Genomic DNA, 18,389 nt, shown 5'->3' on the forward strand with positions numbered 1-18,389 from the left:
TTCAGTGTCGGTAATAAGTCGAAACATAATACAGAAAGTGATAACAACGGCAATAATTCCGGACACGAAAAAACGGCGGAGAAATTCTTCAGTAGACCGCGATGGCAAGGAAAACACGCGTGTTGAAGCGAACGATTCGACGAAAGATAAACAAAAGAATACTCCTAGCAAGAAAAGGACATTTCTGCCAAAATGGACTCAATTATATTCCTGGTGACGCTATGAGGAGGATGATAATGGAGGCTACATGTTCTGTGATGCGTGTACCCAGCGTGACAAAAAAATTGGACTGCATAAATCTTTTCGCAATACGAACTTTCAGAACAGCTCATTGGATCGGCACAACGACAATGAAAACCACAAATTAGCTATGGAAATTCCGTTGCTGCAATTGGACCTTGAGAAGGCATTACAACTGTGGCGGGACAGCAAACCACCAAGAATATATGAACTGAAAAATCTGAAGTGATAACTGCTTTGTATTACCAATTAACTGTGATGATTAAAACTGAATGAATACATAGATTTATATATTTATTTATATATTTGTCGCCGATTTACAATTTCGATAAGACAAAATTTTGGGGAGCCATAGATCTCTGTTGGGACCCCTAGATTTTTGACCCATCACTTTTCACAGCTCAAATGAACACTGAAAACATGAGGAATTTGGTGAGTTTACCGCACGGATGGAGGCCCTTTCTTGCCGGGCGCCACGCCGTCACCGATAAGAATCGTAACTCGTGATAAAGCAGGTGACATAGTGCTGATGTGGAGATAATGGAAATTGTGTATCTTGGTTTCCTGAACTGACAGGCAAAAGTATGCTACTTAGGAACAAACGGCACACAAACAACAGACTGCGTGTCTGGTAGGGTTTTTGAAAGGGATTTGAGTACCGTATTTTCCGCACTATAAGGCGCACCGGGTTATAGGGCGCACCCCGAAAAAATAGTTTTTGGTCCTATTTTTGACATACATAAGACGCACCGGATTATAAGGCGCTACAATGGGAACGTGGACAAAACAGTTAGATAGTTCAGTCCAACTTCTTACCCCCTTAACATTCCCAAAGCTTGCAAAGACGCAAATACGTGTCGAGAACACGTGCGGATGCGGTGTCCGTACGATGTCACTCAAATGCATCGTTCCATCATTCGGAAGGTTAAAGTCTGGGGATTCAAGAAATGCCAACCATTCCTTAGTTTCTATTTTCTTTTTCGCTCGCAACTTTACTGTATATATGACAATAAACACTTGGAATTGAGTTGAATTTAAAAATAGACACTCCATTCCATCCATTATCTGCACCGCTTATCACAGAAACATCGAGTTCAGTCTGAAACAAGATACAGGGATAATATATATAGCCGGAGTAGCTCACCGAAGTCGTTGTGTTCACAATAATGTGCAGCCGTGGTCCTCTTATATCCGTGAGTTTAGTAAATCCAGGAGAATAAAATATTTACAAATACAAAATAGTAAAAAAATGCTTTCTGTATGCCGTCAGCCACGTGCTATACGCATTCATCTTTTTCGGCCAATTGCAGGCTTTGTGTTGCCGTTTAAGCCAATGCCAGCCTGTAAATGATAAAAAGGATCCGCCCCTTGACCTCCGAATAACTTTAGCCAATAGTGATCGATTCAAATGATGATTGACACGTTGGTTAGCCAATGAAACGCCGGTAAATAAATCCCAGCATACACCGCGTACTACTTGGCGTTCGGGGGAAAATCTAGTCGGCGGCTGCAAGTTAGTTGGAAATCTTTGCAATTTTAAAATTGATCCATAAATAAGGCGGACTGTATTATAAGGCGCATGGTCAGCTTTTGAAAAAAATAAAGGCTTTTAGGTGCGCCTTATAGTGCGGAAAATACGGTACACGTTACTTGTCGGGTCTTAAAGCCGACAAGGTCTTCCTGTCACCGGTTGTCAGTCTTTCTGCAAACCTCAGCTCACGCTAGGCAAGCCTTTCGACCGCGACTCACTCCTGTTCTGGTCTGTTTACCGGTTTTGACCCATTTTCTGATCTCGACCACGTTTTTGCTCTCCCGTCCCGGCTACTGACCTGTTTTTTCCCCGCTCTCGACACCGCCATCGCTCGCCACGGAAATACAACTTCAGTGTTTGAGCAACCTGCTCCCTGCGACCAGCGATTTCCGGATCGTGGGTGCAATCTTTTCCTTTCTTCCCCATAATACTGAGAGAAACGCGTGCAAGTGGGTCCTGTCTCCGTTCTGGTCCTGACAACGTGATCAAAACCCAACAATGTTGGGTGTTGTATTTATTTAACAGCAAAATACTTTACTGGAGAGAAGGGAGTGTAGGACCAGAACTGTGAGGAGGGAAACTTAAGGTAGACCTGAGAGGGAGTCTAGGAGTGGTTAAAATCTTCAATGGAAGATTTTGGAGTACCTTTAAAAAGATGGCTGGAGTTGGAGATCTTGGGACGTAGAGGGAACTGTAGATGGCGGACTGGGAGGAGAAGATTGAAATCTCTCAGGGAGATCTGGGAGCTCCTTTAACAAGGTGGTTGGAGTGGTAGGTTTTGGAGTTCTTAGAACGAGGAAGGAACTTACGAAGAAAGTTATGGGAGGAGAAGCTTGGCGAGTGAATGTCTTCAGGAATTAAAACAAGTCAACAACGTGAGGTGGGAGCCTGGAGTACTCATGGTAGAGACGGCTAATTGTCTGGGACCTGGGGAGCATCTGGGCAGAGGAATTGAAAGGGGAACAGGGAAATGGGGTAATGCTGCCATCTCATGGAGAAGGAAACAGCAGGCACCAAACCATGACATTATTTTGTGGTAGTGTTTCAAGTAAGGCATTTCAGCAATTTTTGAAGTGTCAGAGCAATGAATCCGGATTTTAAGATATTTTCATGGTTTAGTAGTTGAGTTCCAAGACGAGTGTAGTGGTCCGAATTCAGGTGTGTAGTAAGGGTTGGGATTTCAAATTAAAGTTTCAAGCATGGTTGACAGTATTCAAATATTATTTAAAGGTCGGGGGACTTTGTTGTATTTTGTTGCAGATTTGTTTCTCAATTCCATTTGGAGCCAACCGCCGCGGGTTCTGATTGGCTCCCTGTCACTATTTGAACCCTGTCCTGTCAGTCCCCTGTTGTCAGTCCGTCTGCAAACCTCAGTGTATACTAGGCAAGCCTTTTTCGACCCTGACTCCCACCTGTCCTGTTTTTGCTCCCGTCTGTCTCCGGCTACGACCCGTTTTGATCCTGACTACGTCTGCTCTCCTGTCCCGGCTTGCGACCTTTTTTGGTCCCTGACTACGTCTTCTCTCCCGTTCCGGCTTATGACTCGTTTCCGACCCCGAACACGCCTCGCTTTCCCAGTCCTGGCTACCGACCCGCTTTTTCCGTCCCTGACACCGCCAACGCTCGCTACAGAAGATCCACTTCCGTGTTCGGATCACAATCCGAGTACGAGAGCAACTTGCCTCCTGCGTCCAGTGAACACAGTGGGCCCAGCCCTTCCTCTTTCCTTCAATAAATCTTGTGGTAAACGTAACGCAATTGGGTCCTGTTTCCGTTCTGGTCCTGGCAAGAGTCTTAATTGAACAAGATGATGGATCAAGATTAGTGGCGCTAAATTTGAAGCTAATTGAGAGCCTTTCAGACGAGAGTTTGACTTTAATGGTATGAAATCAAGTCAGGTTTTTCTTAAGGCAGAAGTTTTCCGGAAATAAATACGTGTCAGGACCAGAACGAAGACAGGACCCACTTGCGTGCATTTTTCCGAGTTTTATTAGGAAGAAGGGAAAGGGTAGTATACAGGATCCATAGATCATTGATTGTGGGGAGTACGTTACTCAGACGCAGAAGTGGTATTTCCGTTGCGAGCGAAGGCAGGGTCGAGAGCGGGGAAAAACAGATCGATGGCCGGGACGGGGGAGCAAAAACGTAGTGGAGTTGAGAAAAGGGGTCGGAGCCGGGAATCAAACAGGAATCAGGACGGGAGAGATTCAGGGTGGAAAAAGCTGGCCTAGCGGGAGCTGAGGTTTGCAGACGGACTGACAACGGGTGACAGGAAGACGGGGGTTTGAAAAGAGATAAGCAGCCAATCAGGGTCTGAGGCAGTTTGCGCCGCATCAGTAATCATGACAATACAGTGTCTAGATAGGGTTTTCAAAACAAGACTTTCACATTATGGGCAGCACGGCGGCACAGTGGTTAGCGCTTGTGCGGCACAGTTCATGTCATGGGAACCTGTCATGGGTTCAAATCCAGCTCCGGACTTCCTGTGCGGAGTTTGTATGTTCTCCCCGTGCTTGCGTGGGTTTCCTCCGGGCACTCCGGTTTCCTCCCACATTCCAAAGACATGCATTTCAGGTGGATTGGCCGGTCCAAATTGTCCCTAGGTGTGGATGAGCGAGTGAGTTGTCTGTCCCCGTGTGCCCTGTGATTGGCTGGCAACCAGTTCAGGGTGTCCCCTGCCCACTGCCCGGAGATGGCTGGGATGGGCTCCAGCCCCCCCGCGACCCTAATGAGGATGAGCGGTACGGCTAATGAGATGAGATGAGATGAGACTTTCACATTATATTCCAAAATATAAATACAGTAAATGTTAAGGTTTCAAAATAGGGTTTTGAGTCATGGGTAGGGTCACCACGGTAGGGCTCCAAGAGGATGATATTTTTGAAATATGTTTTCTTTTTTGGTGCATTTGTAGGTCCACATCCAAAACGCGGCCCTGGCCGGCGGCGTGGCTGCAGGCACGGCGGGCGAAATGATGCTGACACCCTTCGGCTCCATGATAGTCGGGTTCCTGGCCGGCATCATCTCCGTACTGGGCTTCAAGTACCTCTCGGTAGGAAATACCTGACCTCCTCGCCAATGTTCCTTCTAATTTTCCCCAGGTCTGAGCGTTCACAAAAAGTCAGTGAGCAGCGCTTGAAACAACAGTGAGCAACCATAATCCCAAGTGTGGCAAGATCATTAATGATCAAACATGTCCAAAACTTGACATTTTTTCCGGCAATGCAAAATGATTTTTCTCTTTTGAATGAATTGACTCGTGTATTACTGATAGGTTGGTCGTTTTGGTTGTAACATTTCTCAGAATTCACTGTGTGAATATAACCTTTTTTTTTATATTCCTAAATATAAAAAAATATTTTACACACACACACACACACACACACATGAAGTAACGGTTCAATAATCAGTCTAAATGCATCTTTTGTACGTTTATCAGTTTTGTTCTCTTTTATTTTGAAGTTGCATTTCCGGTGTATTTATCTGTTTCCTGTGTGACTAAAGTTAACTAGACACACGGGGGCGCGCAGTGTGGCCGGGAGCCCAGCCGGGCGGGTGGTGTTTGGGCCATCACCAATGCTAATAAATGTTATTTACCTTAATGCTTGTTTTTATTTGTTTAATTCTGCCAACATAGAGTTCATATAAGTTTTAACTTTATCAATTACTGCATAGGTTGTACGGCTTACATTGTTTGTTCTTACAATTCTTTCACAAGATATCCATTTCTTTTTATTTCCTGATATATTTTGTCGCATAATATTAACATTTTTGGGGGCTTATTTAGTCGGTTGCACGATACACAACTGTATTTAATCACATTTTTTTGTGGAAGTAGAATGTTGGCAACAAGATTCACTTGATATCATTGGAAATTATTTGAATGCAACACAAACTTTTTCTTCTTTTTTCCGTGTTTTTTTTCTACTTTTTAAAAAAATTCCTTAAAAAAATCTCATTGTGTTTATTTTTTCCGAGCTGTTACTTTTTTCTTTTTGTTCTCTATTTACTTTTTTCCTACATTTCTTTCTTTTCTTTTTTTCTGGCTTGTTTCTGAATTTTTCCTTCTTTTTTCTCTTTTTTTCTCAGCCTTTCACTACTTTTTCATTTTAGTATTTTTTTCTTTTTTGTTCTATTTCCCCCCTTCCTTTAAGTCATTTTGTGCATAATTTTAGATAAGATTTTGGTCATGTAGGGAATAAAGAAGCAAAAACAACCTGAAGAGCTGTTTAGGACCCGAAAGAGTCGGTTCCTTTTAGTGAGCCGAGCCGAAGAAGCCGGTTCTCCAAAAATTCTACTGACTTTACTCAACTTCGTTCTACTTCGACCTTGACTTCAAAATACCACATTTAGAAGACAACGTCAGGAGAACCGTGTATTTTTACCTTCATGCACTGTGACTTTGACTTAATTCGCTTCTTAATTAGCAATTTCGAGCCCTGATTTTTGTGAGCTGGCTCGATTTTCTTGTGCGCGGAAAAGCTCTGGGTAGTCCGCAATTGCGCACACACGCAGCTTAGAGGGAACATTGCGCTGGCTAGATTTTCTTGTGCGCTGAGAATGTGCGGCCAGTGCGCGATTGCGCACGCGCGCAGTTTAGAGGGAACATTGCTCCTCGCGTATAGGTCTTGAATCCGGTTCCATGGACACCAGAATCTTATGCACATAATTCATGTGACTGGAGCTGTTCCTAACGTTTTTGACTCTATGCGTGACAGGGTTCTAAAAATCTATTGACATTAATAGTATACACCAGGGGTCCGGAACCTTTTTGACCCAAAGAGCCATAAAAGCAAAAAAATGTTTTAAAAAGAAATTGAGAGAGCCACATCATATATTTCCAGACAAAATTGAAAAAAAACACGCTCCCTGGACAAAAGCTGATTTTTCAGCACATATGATTTCACTGTGCGTGTAGCGACCCTCTTTCATGCACGACACAAGGTTTCACAGTCTCTGGGTTTATTGCCTGCATTCAGTAAACAAAACAATACAAAAATCAGGGGCATCTGTTCACGACTGCAATTATCTTCAGCGCTTACAAATTCACTTAAGCTACGGCAAGCAGACAACATGCGAGCACATTAATAATGAAACTTCCATAATAACAATGAACATAACTTTCCCACATACCTGCATTCAGTAAACAAAACAATACAAAAATCAGGGGCATCTGTTCACGACTGCAATTATCTAAAAGATTAAAGATACAAAAAAACGGGTCATCACTCAACAGGCCGCACCTCGTGGCGTGTTTGCATCAAAACACGTTGCATCATCGTTTCAAGCTGTATTGCTTCACTTCTTATTTAGTGCTTTTTTATATATACATCATTTAGGACAACTTATATAGCTTTATATACAAAAATAATTTGCAAAAGCAGCTCATATGTCTAGCAAAATATGCATTTTTTATCCAACTGATATTGGGCACATCTTACCTTCAGCGCTTACAAATTCACTTAAGCTACGGCAAGCGCTGAAGCCCATAAAGTGCCAAACAAAAAAGACAGACGCCCATGACTTAACAACTGAATGAGGTACCGGAATATTAACAGTAATACAACAAAAACACAGATTTTGTGAGAATTCCAAAAAACATTCAAAACAATCAAATTTCAACTCTGTTACACGTGTCATTCGATGATTTCATCAAATGTATGAAATGATAATAATGCCAAATCCTGTGTCCTAAATCAATATAAATATGCCATTTACAATTTGTCCTCCACCTTAAGTTAAGAGTGTTGAGGCTATTTTTTAATCTGTCCTTAATAACGGTTTCAAAACAATGTGCATGCAAAGTTCTTTTGTAAAAATGTCACCAATGACTGCAAACGATAAGCATATCGTCATATTCACGTTCGGTGTAGAGTCTGTAGACTGCACTGAGCGAGAAAGAGAGAGAGAAGGAAGTGCTCTGCGCTGTGTGCAGGGATCCGCCCACCTGTACTGCTCAGCCAATCAAAGTCGTTTGCCAGCGTTTTTGTTTATCAGTTTTAATGGTTTCTTATCGAACTTCTGCATTAAGTTGCTTCGGCTTTAAAAATCGGAATGAAATCACTTGACGTTACATTTTATTTCGGAGCCATATGTACTCATGAAAAGAGCCATATATGGCTCCCGAGCCACAGGTTCCCCACCCCTGGTATACACGGTCCTGTTAGAAGAATATTTTATAATGGTTTCAAAACAAATACTGTCTCAAATTAAAATTTTGGGTATGGTTTTGGGAAGTCATTGGCATTTGAGACCCCTAAAATAAATGTTATTTTTGGTCCATCGCAGTGCATATTCCATCCATTAGATGGTGTTAACCACTGAGGTGCGCTTGTTTTGTTTTCAGCCCATCCTAGAAGAAAAACTGAAGATCCAGGACACCTGCGGGGTCCACAACTTGCACGGCATGCCCGGCATCCTTGGTGCCATCGTGGGAGCCGTGACGGCCTCCGTGGCCTCCTGGGACGTTTACGGCAACGGGTAAATCAAACGCACCCGTGTGGCAAATTTCGACACGTGACGTTTGTGCGCTTCCGGCAGATTGGGTGACGTTTTCCCGGACGTGGCGAAAGGCGATATCGACGCATCGTTTCAAGGAATCCGGCAGGCCATCTCCTTGGGGGTCACTCTGGGCATGGCCCTCCTCGGGGGGCTCATCGTTGGTGGGCTCACATGACACTTCTTACTAGTGGTTCTCATTTTCTAGTTTTGAATAAGGGGTAGGGTTTCAAATTAGGGTTACACATTTTTGCAGAAATGAAATGAAATGATCTGCATTTATATAGCGCTTTTCAGGTCAAGACTTCCCAAAGCGCTTTACAGTGTGCTTCACATTTCCCAATAGCGGCCTTGCAGCCATGTAAGGCGCTAACCTGCTTATTGGTGGTACTAGGGGTTCAGTGTCTTACCCAAGGACACTTCGATATGTCTGAGCGTCTAGATAGATAGATAGATAGATGTATAGATAGATAGATGCCTAGATAGATAGATAGATGTCTAGATAGATAGATAAATGTCTAGATAGATAGATAAATGTCTAGATAGATAGATGGATGTCTAGATAGATGGATAGATAGATGTCTAGATGTCTCGATAGATAGATAGATAGATAGATAGATAGATAGATAGATAGATAGATAGATAGATAGATAGATAGATAGATAGATAGATAGATAGATAGATAGATAGATAGATAGATAGATAGATAGATAGATAGATAGATAGATAGATAGATAGATAGATAGATAGATAGATAGATAGATAGATAGATAGATAGATAGATAGATAGATAGATAGATAGATAGATAGATAGATAGATAGATAGATAGATGTCTAGATAGATAGATGGATGTCTAGATGTCTAGATGTCTAGATAGATGGATTGATGTCTAGATGTCTAGATAGATAGATGTCTAGATAGATAGATGTCTAGATAGATGTCTAGATAGATGTCTAGATAGATGTCTAGATAGATAGATAGATAGATAGATAGATAGATAGATAGATAGATAGATAGATAGATAGATAGATAGATAGATAGATGTCTAGATGTCTAGATAGATAGATAGATAGATGTCTAGATGTCTAGATAGATAGATAGATGTCTAGATAGATAGATGTCTAGATAGATGTCTAGATAGATAGATAGATAGATAGATAGATAGATGTCTAGATAGATGTCTAGATGTCTAGATAGATAGATAGATGTCTAGATAGATAGATGTTTAGATAGATGTCTAGATAGATAGATGTCTAGATAGATGGATGTCTAGATAGATGTCTAGATAGGTAGATGTCTAGATAGATGTCTAGATAGATGTCTAGATAGATAGATAGATAGATAGATAGATGTCTAGATAGATAGATAGATGTCTAGATAGATGTCTAGATAGATAGATGTCTAGATAGATGTCTAGATAGGTAGATGTCTAGATAGATGTCTAGATAGGTAGATGTCTAGATAGATGTCTAGATAGATAGATAGATAGATAGATAGATGTCCATATAGATAGATAGATGGATAGATGTCTAGATAGATGTCTAAATAGATCTCTAGATAGATCTCTAGATAGATGTCTAGATAGATTGATAGATAGATGTCTAGATAGATAGAATCTCAATACGAATTTCCAAAAGGTTTGTGACCTAACCATAACAAATTAAATTCACAGTACCAGAAACAAATTCGATCAATTGAACAAGTCTCCGTGTTACCACTCTAATGACCACCGCGACTAAGACTAATTCTAGTCATAATAACAATCATCCCTTTTTCCAGGTTTCATCATGAAATTGCCCGTTTTCGGGGCTCCGCCCGACACCCTTTGCTACGAAGACAGTGTTTTCTGGGAGGTGAGTGGACATTTTGAAAAAGTTTGATTTTATTCTTTGAGAAAAATCAAATACATCCAAAATGTATCTATAAATATATTATAATAAAAACTACGAATGCCTTGATTAAGTTTTATGAGAAAATAGCATGGAATACCAGGAATCGCCATTGATCACAAACGTACAGGGAGTGCAGAATTATTAGGCAAGTTGTATTTTTGAGGATTAATTTTATTATTGAACAACAACCATGTTCTTAATGAACCCAAAAGTCTCATTAATATCAAAGCTGAATATTTTGGAAGTTGGAGTGGGGCTTTTTTAGTTTTAGCTATTTTAGGAGGATATCTGTGTGTGCAGGTGACTATTACTGTGCATAATTATTAGGCAACTTAACAAAAAACAAATGTATACCCATTTCAATTATTTATTTTCATCAGGGAAACCAATATAACAGCTCAACATTCACAAATATACATTTCTGACATTCAAAAACAAAACAAAAACAAATCAGTGACCAATATAGCCACCTTTCTTTGCAAGGACACTCAAAAGCCTGCCATCCATGGATTCTGTCAGTGCTTTGATCTGTTCACGATCAACATTGCATGCAGCAGCAACCACAGCGTCCCAGACACTGTTCAGAGAGGTGTACTGTTTTCCCTCCTTGTAAATCTCACATTTGATGAGGGACCACAGGTTCTCTATGGGGTTCAGATCAGGTGAACAAGGAGGTCATGTCACTAGTTTTTCTTCTTTTAGACCCTTTCTTGCCAGCCACGCTGTGGAGTACTTGGATGCGTGTGATGGAGCGTTGTCCTGCATGAAAATCATGTTTTTCTTGAAGGATGCGGACTTCTTCCTTTACCACTGCTTGAAGAAGGTGTCTTCCAGAAACTGGCAGTAGGACTGGGAGTTGAGCTTGAGTCCATCCTCAACCCGAAAAAGCCCCACAAGCTCATCTTTGATGATACCAGCCCATACCAGTACCCCACCTCCACCTTGCTGGCGTCTGAGGCGGACTGGAGCTCTCTGCCCTTTACCGATCCAGCCACGGGCCCATCCATCTGGCCCATCAAGACTCACTCTCATTTCATCAGTCCATAAAACCTTAGAAAAATCCGTCTTGAGATTTTTCTTGGCCCAGTCTTGACGTTTCAGCTTGTGTGTCTTGTTCAGTGTTGGTCGTTTTTCAGCCTTTCTTACCTTGGCCATGTCTCTGAGTATTGCACACCTTGTGCTTTTGGGCACTCCAATGATGTTGCAGCTCTGAAATATGGCAAAACTGGTGGCAAGTGGCATCTTGGCAGCTGTACGCTTGACTTTTCTCAGTTCTTGCGACCCTGTTGACTATTTTGAATGTAACGCTTGATTGTTCGATGATCACGCTTCAGAAGCTTGGCAATTTTAAGAGTGCTGCATCCCTCTGCAAGATATCTCACTATTTTTGACTTTTCAGAGCCTGTCAAGTCCCTCTTCTGACCCATTTTGCCAAAGGAAAGGAAGTTGCCTAATAATTATGCACACCTGATATAGGGTGTTGATGTCATTAGACCACACCCCTTCTCATTACAGAGATGCACATCACCTGATATGCTTAATTGGTAGTAGGCTTTCGAGCCTATACAGCTTGGAGTAAGACAACATGCATAAAGAGGATGATGTGGTCAAAATACTCATTTGCCTAATAATTCTGCACTCCCTGTAGTGTACTTTGTTTAAACGAGATTAGACGTGGCACTCCAGGATTATCGTATTTTCTGCACTATAAGGCGCACCGGGTTATAGGGCGCACCCTGGAAAAATAGCTTTTGGTCCTATTTTTGACATACATAAGACGCACCGGATTATAAGGCACTACAATGGGAACGTGGACAAAACAGTCAGATAGTTCAGTCCAACTTCTTACCCCCTTAACATTCCCAAAGCTTGCAAAGACGCAAATACGTGTCGAGAACACGTGCGGATGCGGTGTCCGTACGATGTCACTCAAATGCATCGTTCCATCATTCGGAAGGTTAAAGTCTTGGGATTCAAGAAATGCCAACCATTCCTTAGTTTCTGTTTTCTTTTTCGCTCGCAACTTTACCTTGCATATGACAATAAACACTTGGAATTGAGTTGAATTTAAAAATAGACACTCCATTCCATCCATTATCTGCACCGCTTATCACAAAAACATCGAGTTCAGTCTGAAACACGATACAGGGACAATATAAAACCCGGAGTAGCTCACCGAAGTCGTTGTTTTCATAATAATGTGCAGCCAATGTCCTCTTATATCCGTGAGGGTAGTAAATTCAGGAGAATAAAATATTTACAAATACAGAATAGAAAAAAATGCTTTCTCTATGCCGTCAGCCACGTGCTATACGCATTCATCTTTTTCGGCCAATTGCAGGCTTTGTTTTGCCGTTCAAGCCAATGGCAGCCTGTAAATGATAAAAAGGATCCGCCCCTTGACCTCCGAATAACTTTAGCCAATAGTGATCGATTCAAATGATGATTGACACATTGGTTAGCCAATGAAACGCCGGTAAATAAATCCCAGCATACACCGCGTACTACTTGGCGTTCAGGGGAAAATCTAGTCGGCGGCTGCAAGTCAGTTGGAAAACTTTGCGATTTAATATTGATCCATAAATAAGGCGCACTGTATTAAAAGGCGCATGGTCAGCTTTTGAAAAAAATAAAGGCTTTTAGGTGCGCCTTATAGTGCGGAAATAACGGTACATGAAATCAAAGACTTAGAGAGGCAAAGCGGCTGCTTATGACTGCTGCAACCACTAGAGGGCCCCCAAGAGTAGTTAACTATATTAGCGCCAACATTGTCACTTTGAGTGTCCACTCCAAAATACTTCTTCAGAAATACAACAAAAATTCTACACAATAACTACAAAACTAAATATCTAATATAGTCCTTGAAAACTGGGACCTCATATATCATTTTAGTTTCATTCTGAAAATAGAAAAATGAGTATAGAATTACTACCAAAAAAACTACTACACTAATGCTAGATTACAAATACTACTACATAGTTATTTACTACAAAAATACTACACCAAGACAACTACAGTAATACTACAAAAATGCAAAAGAAATACCAATACATACAACAAAAAATCTACGAAGTACAACAAGAGTTCTACAGAAATACTAAAAAAATAGTACTGTGGAAATACTACAAAAATACTACTAAAATACTGCTTTGAAAAAACATCTATTTTACTTCTACTTAAATACCCAAAATATACAAAAACATAATACTATAAGATAAAAAAAACTACTCGAAAGGTATTACTCCAAAAATACTACTACAAGAGGCTTACGACACAAATACTTTAAATTACACTTATAACGATACTACAAAAATGATCCTTTGGAAAAATCACAAAAATACTACAAAAATAAAACTACAGTAACACCGTACTACAAAAATACTACAGATATACAACAAACATTCTGATATGGAAGTATTACAAAATACAACAGCGATAGTACGAAAATACTATAAAAATAATACTACAGTTATACTACAAAAATACTATAATGATAAAACTACTGTAATAACACAAGAAATACCACAAAAATACTATAATGATAAAACTACTGTAATAACACAAAAAATACCACAAAAATACTAGATCTACAACAAAATACATGTACTCTCAAAATACAACAAAAGTACCACAGAAATACTATAAAAATAATACTACAGTTATACTACAAAAATACTATAATGATAAAACCACCGTAATAATACAAAATTACTACGAAAATACTAGATATAAAACAAAATTTATGCACTCTCGAAAAACAACAAAAGTACCACAGAAATACTATAAAATAATGCTACAGTTATACTACAAAAATACTATAATGATAAAACTACTGTAATAATACAAAAAATACTACGAAAATACTAGATGTACAACAAAATACATGTACTCTCAAAATACAACAAAAGTACCACAGAAATACTATAAAAATAATACTACAGTTATACTACAAAAATAATATAATGATAAAACTACCGTAATAATACAAAAACTACTACGAAAATACTAGATATACCACAAAATATATGTACTCTCGAAAAAACAACAAAAGTACCACAGAAATACTATAAAATAATGCTACAGTTATACTACAAAAATACTATAATGATAAAACTACCGTAATAATACAAAAAAATACTACAAAAGTACTAGATGTACAACGAAATATATGTACTTTTGAAACAAAAGTACCACAAAAAATACTATAAAAATAATACTACAGTTATACTACAAAAATACTATAATGATAAAACTACTGTAATAATACAAAAATACTACAAAATACTACATATATACAACAAAAAAATATACTTTGGAAATACAACAGAATTACCAGAGAAATACTAAAAAATACTCCTATGGAAATACGACATAAAAATCACTTCAGAAATACTACAAAAATTAAACGACAGTAACACTACAAAAACTACAGGACTTCCAATAAACGTTTAACTTCAAAAATACTAAAAAAAACTCTAAAAAAAACTACAATAATACTTGAAAACTAAATACCAAATGAAGTGCTTAAAAGAAAGACCTAATATACTATCAGCAGTGTCATCAATTGGCCAGCAGGTGGCGTCACTACAGCATATTCGTTTGATTTACAGGAAGATTAGATGACGTCATTTTACTTACCCACAATGCATCCTGTGACATTATTAAACGTTGTGTAATTGAACTAGGTTTTGTTGTTTTTATCTTAAATGTCTTAAATGCTTAAATGTCTTTATGGTGATTATTTTAAAATCCACGTCACATTTTGTATTGTAATCTTTATTTTAATTATAGAACGTATTTTAAAAAGCATGACATGTTTTCGTTATTATCCGGCATTAAATAAACAAACAATTCATTAGAGATTTACAGTATTTTTATTTTAAAAAATGGCGTTTTTTACGTGTTGTATTTTATTAAATGTCCTATTTCATTCCGTTCCAGGTTCCTGGGTCCGTGGAGGGTCACGGAGACCAACTGACCACCGTTGTATCTGCAGAGTCCGAGAAACTCAACGACTAATAGTCTTTAAATTGTTACACGAACACGCGTGAATACACGCGTGGACATTCACGCATTTACAAGCACACTCACGCATTTGGACACACACACGTGGTCATCTGAAAAAAGCCCTCTAGGGGGCGCCATCACCGTGACTAAGGATGGCGATCAATCGACTACTCGACAATCGATTGTGGGCTACTAAAATAAGCCTACTGATGAATTTCCAAACCAAAGAGCAGTCAAGTTTTTAAATACTGATATTTGTATTTTAAAGGGTGGGGGGTGGCATTATTTTTCTTAGTTTTTCTATTTTCTATAAAGTTTCTGATTATTACTACTTTATTTGTACTGTAGTGTGTTTTTAAGACACAAATACGTATTAGTTTAGGTTCTAATAAACCCTTTTTCACGTGGAGTGGTAGTGTTTTCCTCCTTTGTCCACCAGGAAAAGAACTGCACTATGGTGGCTGAATTCCATTACCCCCGATTGCATATTGGTGCTAGCGGGGGTGGCACAGCTCATTTTTTTTCCTCAGGCTTGTCTACTACAAAGTGAACTGCACTTGTGCGGCCGTCATCCATTACCCCTGATCACAAATTACTTTTTTTTGCCATTCTGTCCACTAAAAGTGCTGTTCTGGCCTGCCTAAAACGAAATGCATGGTTGTGGTTGCTATCCATTATCCCCGCTCGAGTATCGGTGAGAGCAGGGGTAGACCAGGCAAATTTGTGTCATGCACGGATGCTCATTTTTTCTATTTCAGCTTAAAATCAAAGGCACCTGTGCCATCACGATCCATTATCCTTGATCGCACATTACTGCAACGGGGATCATCAGAGCTTACTTTTGTCAGGGTCTGCGGCTTTTTGCATTCTGTCCACCAAAAGTGCGGTTCTGGCCTGCCTAAAATGAAATGCATGGTTGTGGCTGCTATCCATTATCCCCGCTCAACTATTGGTGAGAGCAGGGGTAGACTGAGGAAATTTGTGTCAAGCACAGATGCTCTTTTTTCTGTTATTTTAGCATAAAATCAAATGCACCTGAGCCATCACGATCCATTATCCCTGATCAATCATTGCTGCAAGCGGGGATTACCAAAGTGCACTTTTGTCAGGGTTGGCGTCTCTTTTTTGCCATTCTGTCCACTAAACGTTCTGTTCTGGCCTGCCTAAAATGAAATGCATGGATGTAGCCGCTATCCATTATCCCCGCTCGGCTATTGGTGAGAGCAGGGGTAGACCAGGCAAACTTGTGTCATGCACAGGTGCTATTTTTTTTGTTATTTCAGCATAAACTCAAATGCACCTGTGCCATCACGATCCATTATCCCTGATCGCACATTGCTGCGAGCAGTGATCACCAAAGCACACTTTTGTCAGGGTTGGTGGCTCTTTTTTGCCATTCCGTCCACTAAAACTGCTGTTCTGGCCTACCTAAAATGAGATGGCCACTATCCATTATCCCCACTCGACTATTGGTGAGAGCAGGGGGAGACCAAGCAAATTTGTGTCATGCACAGATGCTCTTTTTTTCTGTTATTTCAACCTAAAATAAAATGCACCAGAGCCATTACAATCCATTATCCCTGATTGCACATTGCTGCGAGCAGGGATAACAAAGCGCACTTTTGTCAGGGTTGGCTGCTTTTTTTGCCATTCTGTTCACCAAAAGTGCTGTTCTGGCCTGCCTAAAATGAAATGCATGGTTGTAGCTGCTAACCCTTATCCCCGCTCGACTATTGCTGAGAGCAGGGGTAGACCAAGCAAATTTGTGTCATGCACAGATGCTCGTATTTTTCTGTTATTTCAGCATAAAATCAAATGCACCATGCCATCACGATCCATTATCCCTGATCGCACATTACTGCAAGCAGGGATCATCAGAGCTTACTTTTCCCAGGCTAGGCTCTTTTTTGCCATTCTGTCCACTGAAAGTGCTGTTCTGTACTGCCTAAAATAAAATGCATGGTTGTGGCTGCTATCTATTATCTCCGCTCGACTTTTGGTGAAAGCAGGGGTAGACCGAGCAAATCTGTGTCATACACAGGTGCTTCTTTTCTCTGTTATTTCAGCCTAAAACAATCTGCAACTGTGCCAACACGATCCATTATCCCCGGTGGACCTTTTTGACTAAATATACCAATTCATCAACTTAGTGAGCTGCATAAATAAGCCTACTGATGAATGACAATTCATAAGAGCAGTCAAGTTCTTTTAGGATGACATTTTGTCGTATCGATATTTGTATCTTACAGGGTGGGGGGGTCGACATAATTTCCTTTGTCTATCTAATTTCGATTGGCCCATTTTTCAAAGCTTCTTAATATTACTGCTGGATTTGTAGGGTGTGTGTTTTGAGACACAAATATGTTTTAATACGGTCCCAATAAACCGTTTTGATGCTAGTGTTTCCCTTTAAAAGGCTAGCATACAATTAAGCGCCATTTATGTAATGCTACCTGTTAGTTGGGAGGAATGTTCCCTCTAAGCTGCGCGTGCTTTTCCGCGCACAAGAAAATCTAGCCAGCTCACAAAAATCAGGGCTCGAATTTGCTAATTGAGAAGCGAATAAAGTCAAAGCTACAGTGCATAAAGGTAAAAATACACGGGTTCCCCTGACTCTGTTTTCTAAATGCGGTATTTTGAAGTCAATGTCGAAGTAGAACGAAGTTGAGTAAAGTCGGTAGAGTTTTCGAGAACCGGCTTCTTCGGCTCGGCTCACGAAAGAGCACTGGCTCTTTCGGGTCCCAAGCGGCTTTTCAGGTTGTTTTTGCTTCTTTAATCCCTACACCACCAAATATTATGTAAAATTGTGCACAAAATGACATAAAGGGAGGGGGGGAAATAGAACAAAAAAGAAAAAAAAATACCAAAATGAAAAAGTAGTGAAAAGCTGAGATAAAAGAAACAAAAGGAAGAGAAAAAAGAAGAAAAAATCAGAAAAAAGCCAGAAAAAAAGAAAAGACAGAAACAAAGGAAAAAAAGTAAATAGAGAACAAAAAGAAAAAAGTAACCGCTCGGAAAAAATAAACACAATGAGATTTTTTTAAAGGAATTAAAAAAAATGGAAAAAAAACAGGAAAAAAGAAGAAAAAGTTTGTGTTGCATTCAAATAATTTCCGATTGTATCAAGTCAAACTCAGCAAAATGTAACTTGATGTCAAGTTTTGGACATGTTTGATAATGACTTAGTTGCCACACTTGGGATTGCCGTTGCTCACTGTTG

At 39.8% G+C, this 18,389-nt stretch overlaps 1 protein-coding gene across 1 annotated transcript in view; it reads left to right on the forward strand.

Moving 5' to 3' along the window:
* Window positions 1–15,578, forward strand: part of rhbg (Rh family B glycoprotein) — a 38,729-nt gene extending 23,151 nt beyond the window's left edge. Inside the window, exons 6-10 of the mRNA XM_088327559.1 lie at window positions 4,686–4,823; window positions 8,118–8,251; window positions 8,312–8,433; window positions 10,050–10,123; window positions 15,104–15,578. Of these exons, the coding sequence (XP_088183685.1) occupies window positions 4,686–4,823; window positions 8,118–8,251; window positions 8,312–8,433; window positions 10,050–10,123; window positions 15,104–15,181 (546 nt within the window). The 3' untranslated portion in view covers window positions 15,182–15,578. The remainder of the gene's footprint in view (window positions 1–4,685; window positions 4,824–8,117; window positions 8,252–8,311; window positions 8,434–10,049; window positions 10,124–15,103) is intronic.
* The last annotated feature ends 2,811 nt before the right edge of the window (window positions 15,579–18,389 follow it).

The sequence above is a fragment of the Urocampus carinirostris genome, chromosome 2, assembly GCF_059441175.1.
Source record: "Urocampus carinirostris isolate Australia breed hairy pipefish chromosome 2, RoL_Ucar_1.0, whole genome shotgun sequence".
Classification (NCBI taxonomy): domain Eukaryota; kingdom Metazoa; phylum Chordata; class Actinopteri; order Syngnathiformes; family Syngnathidae; genus Urocampus; species Urocampus carinirostris.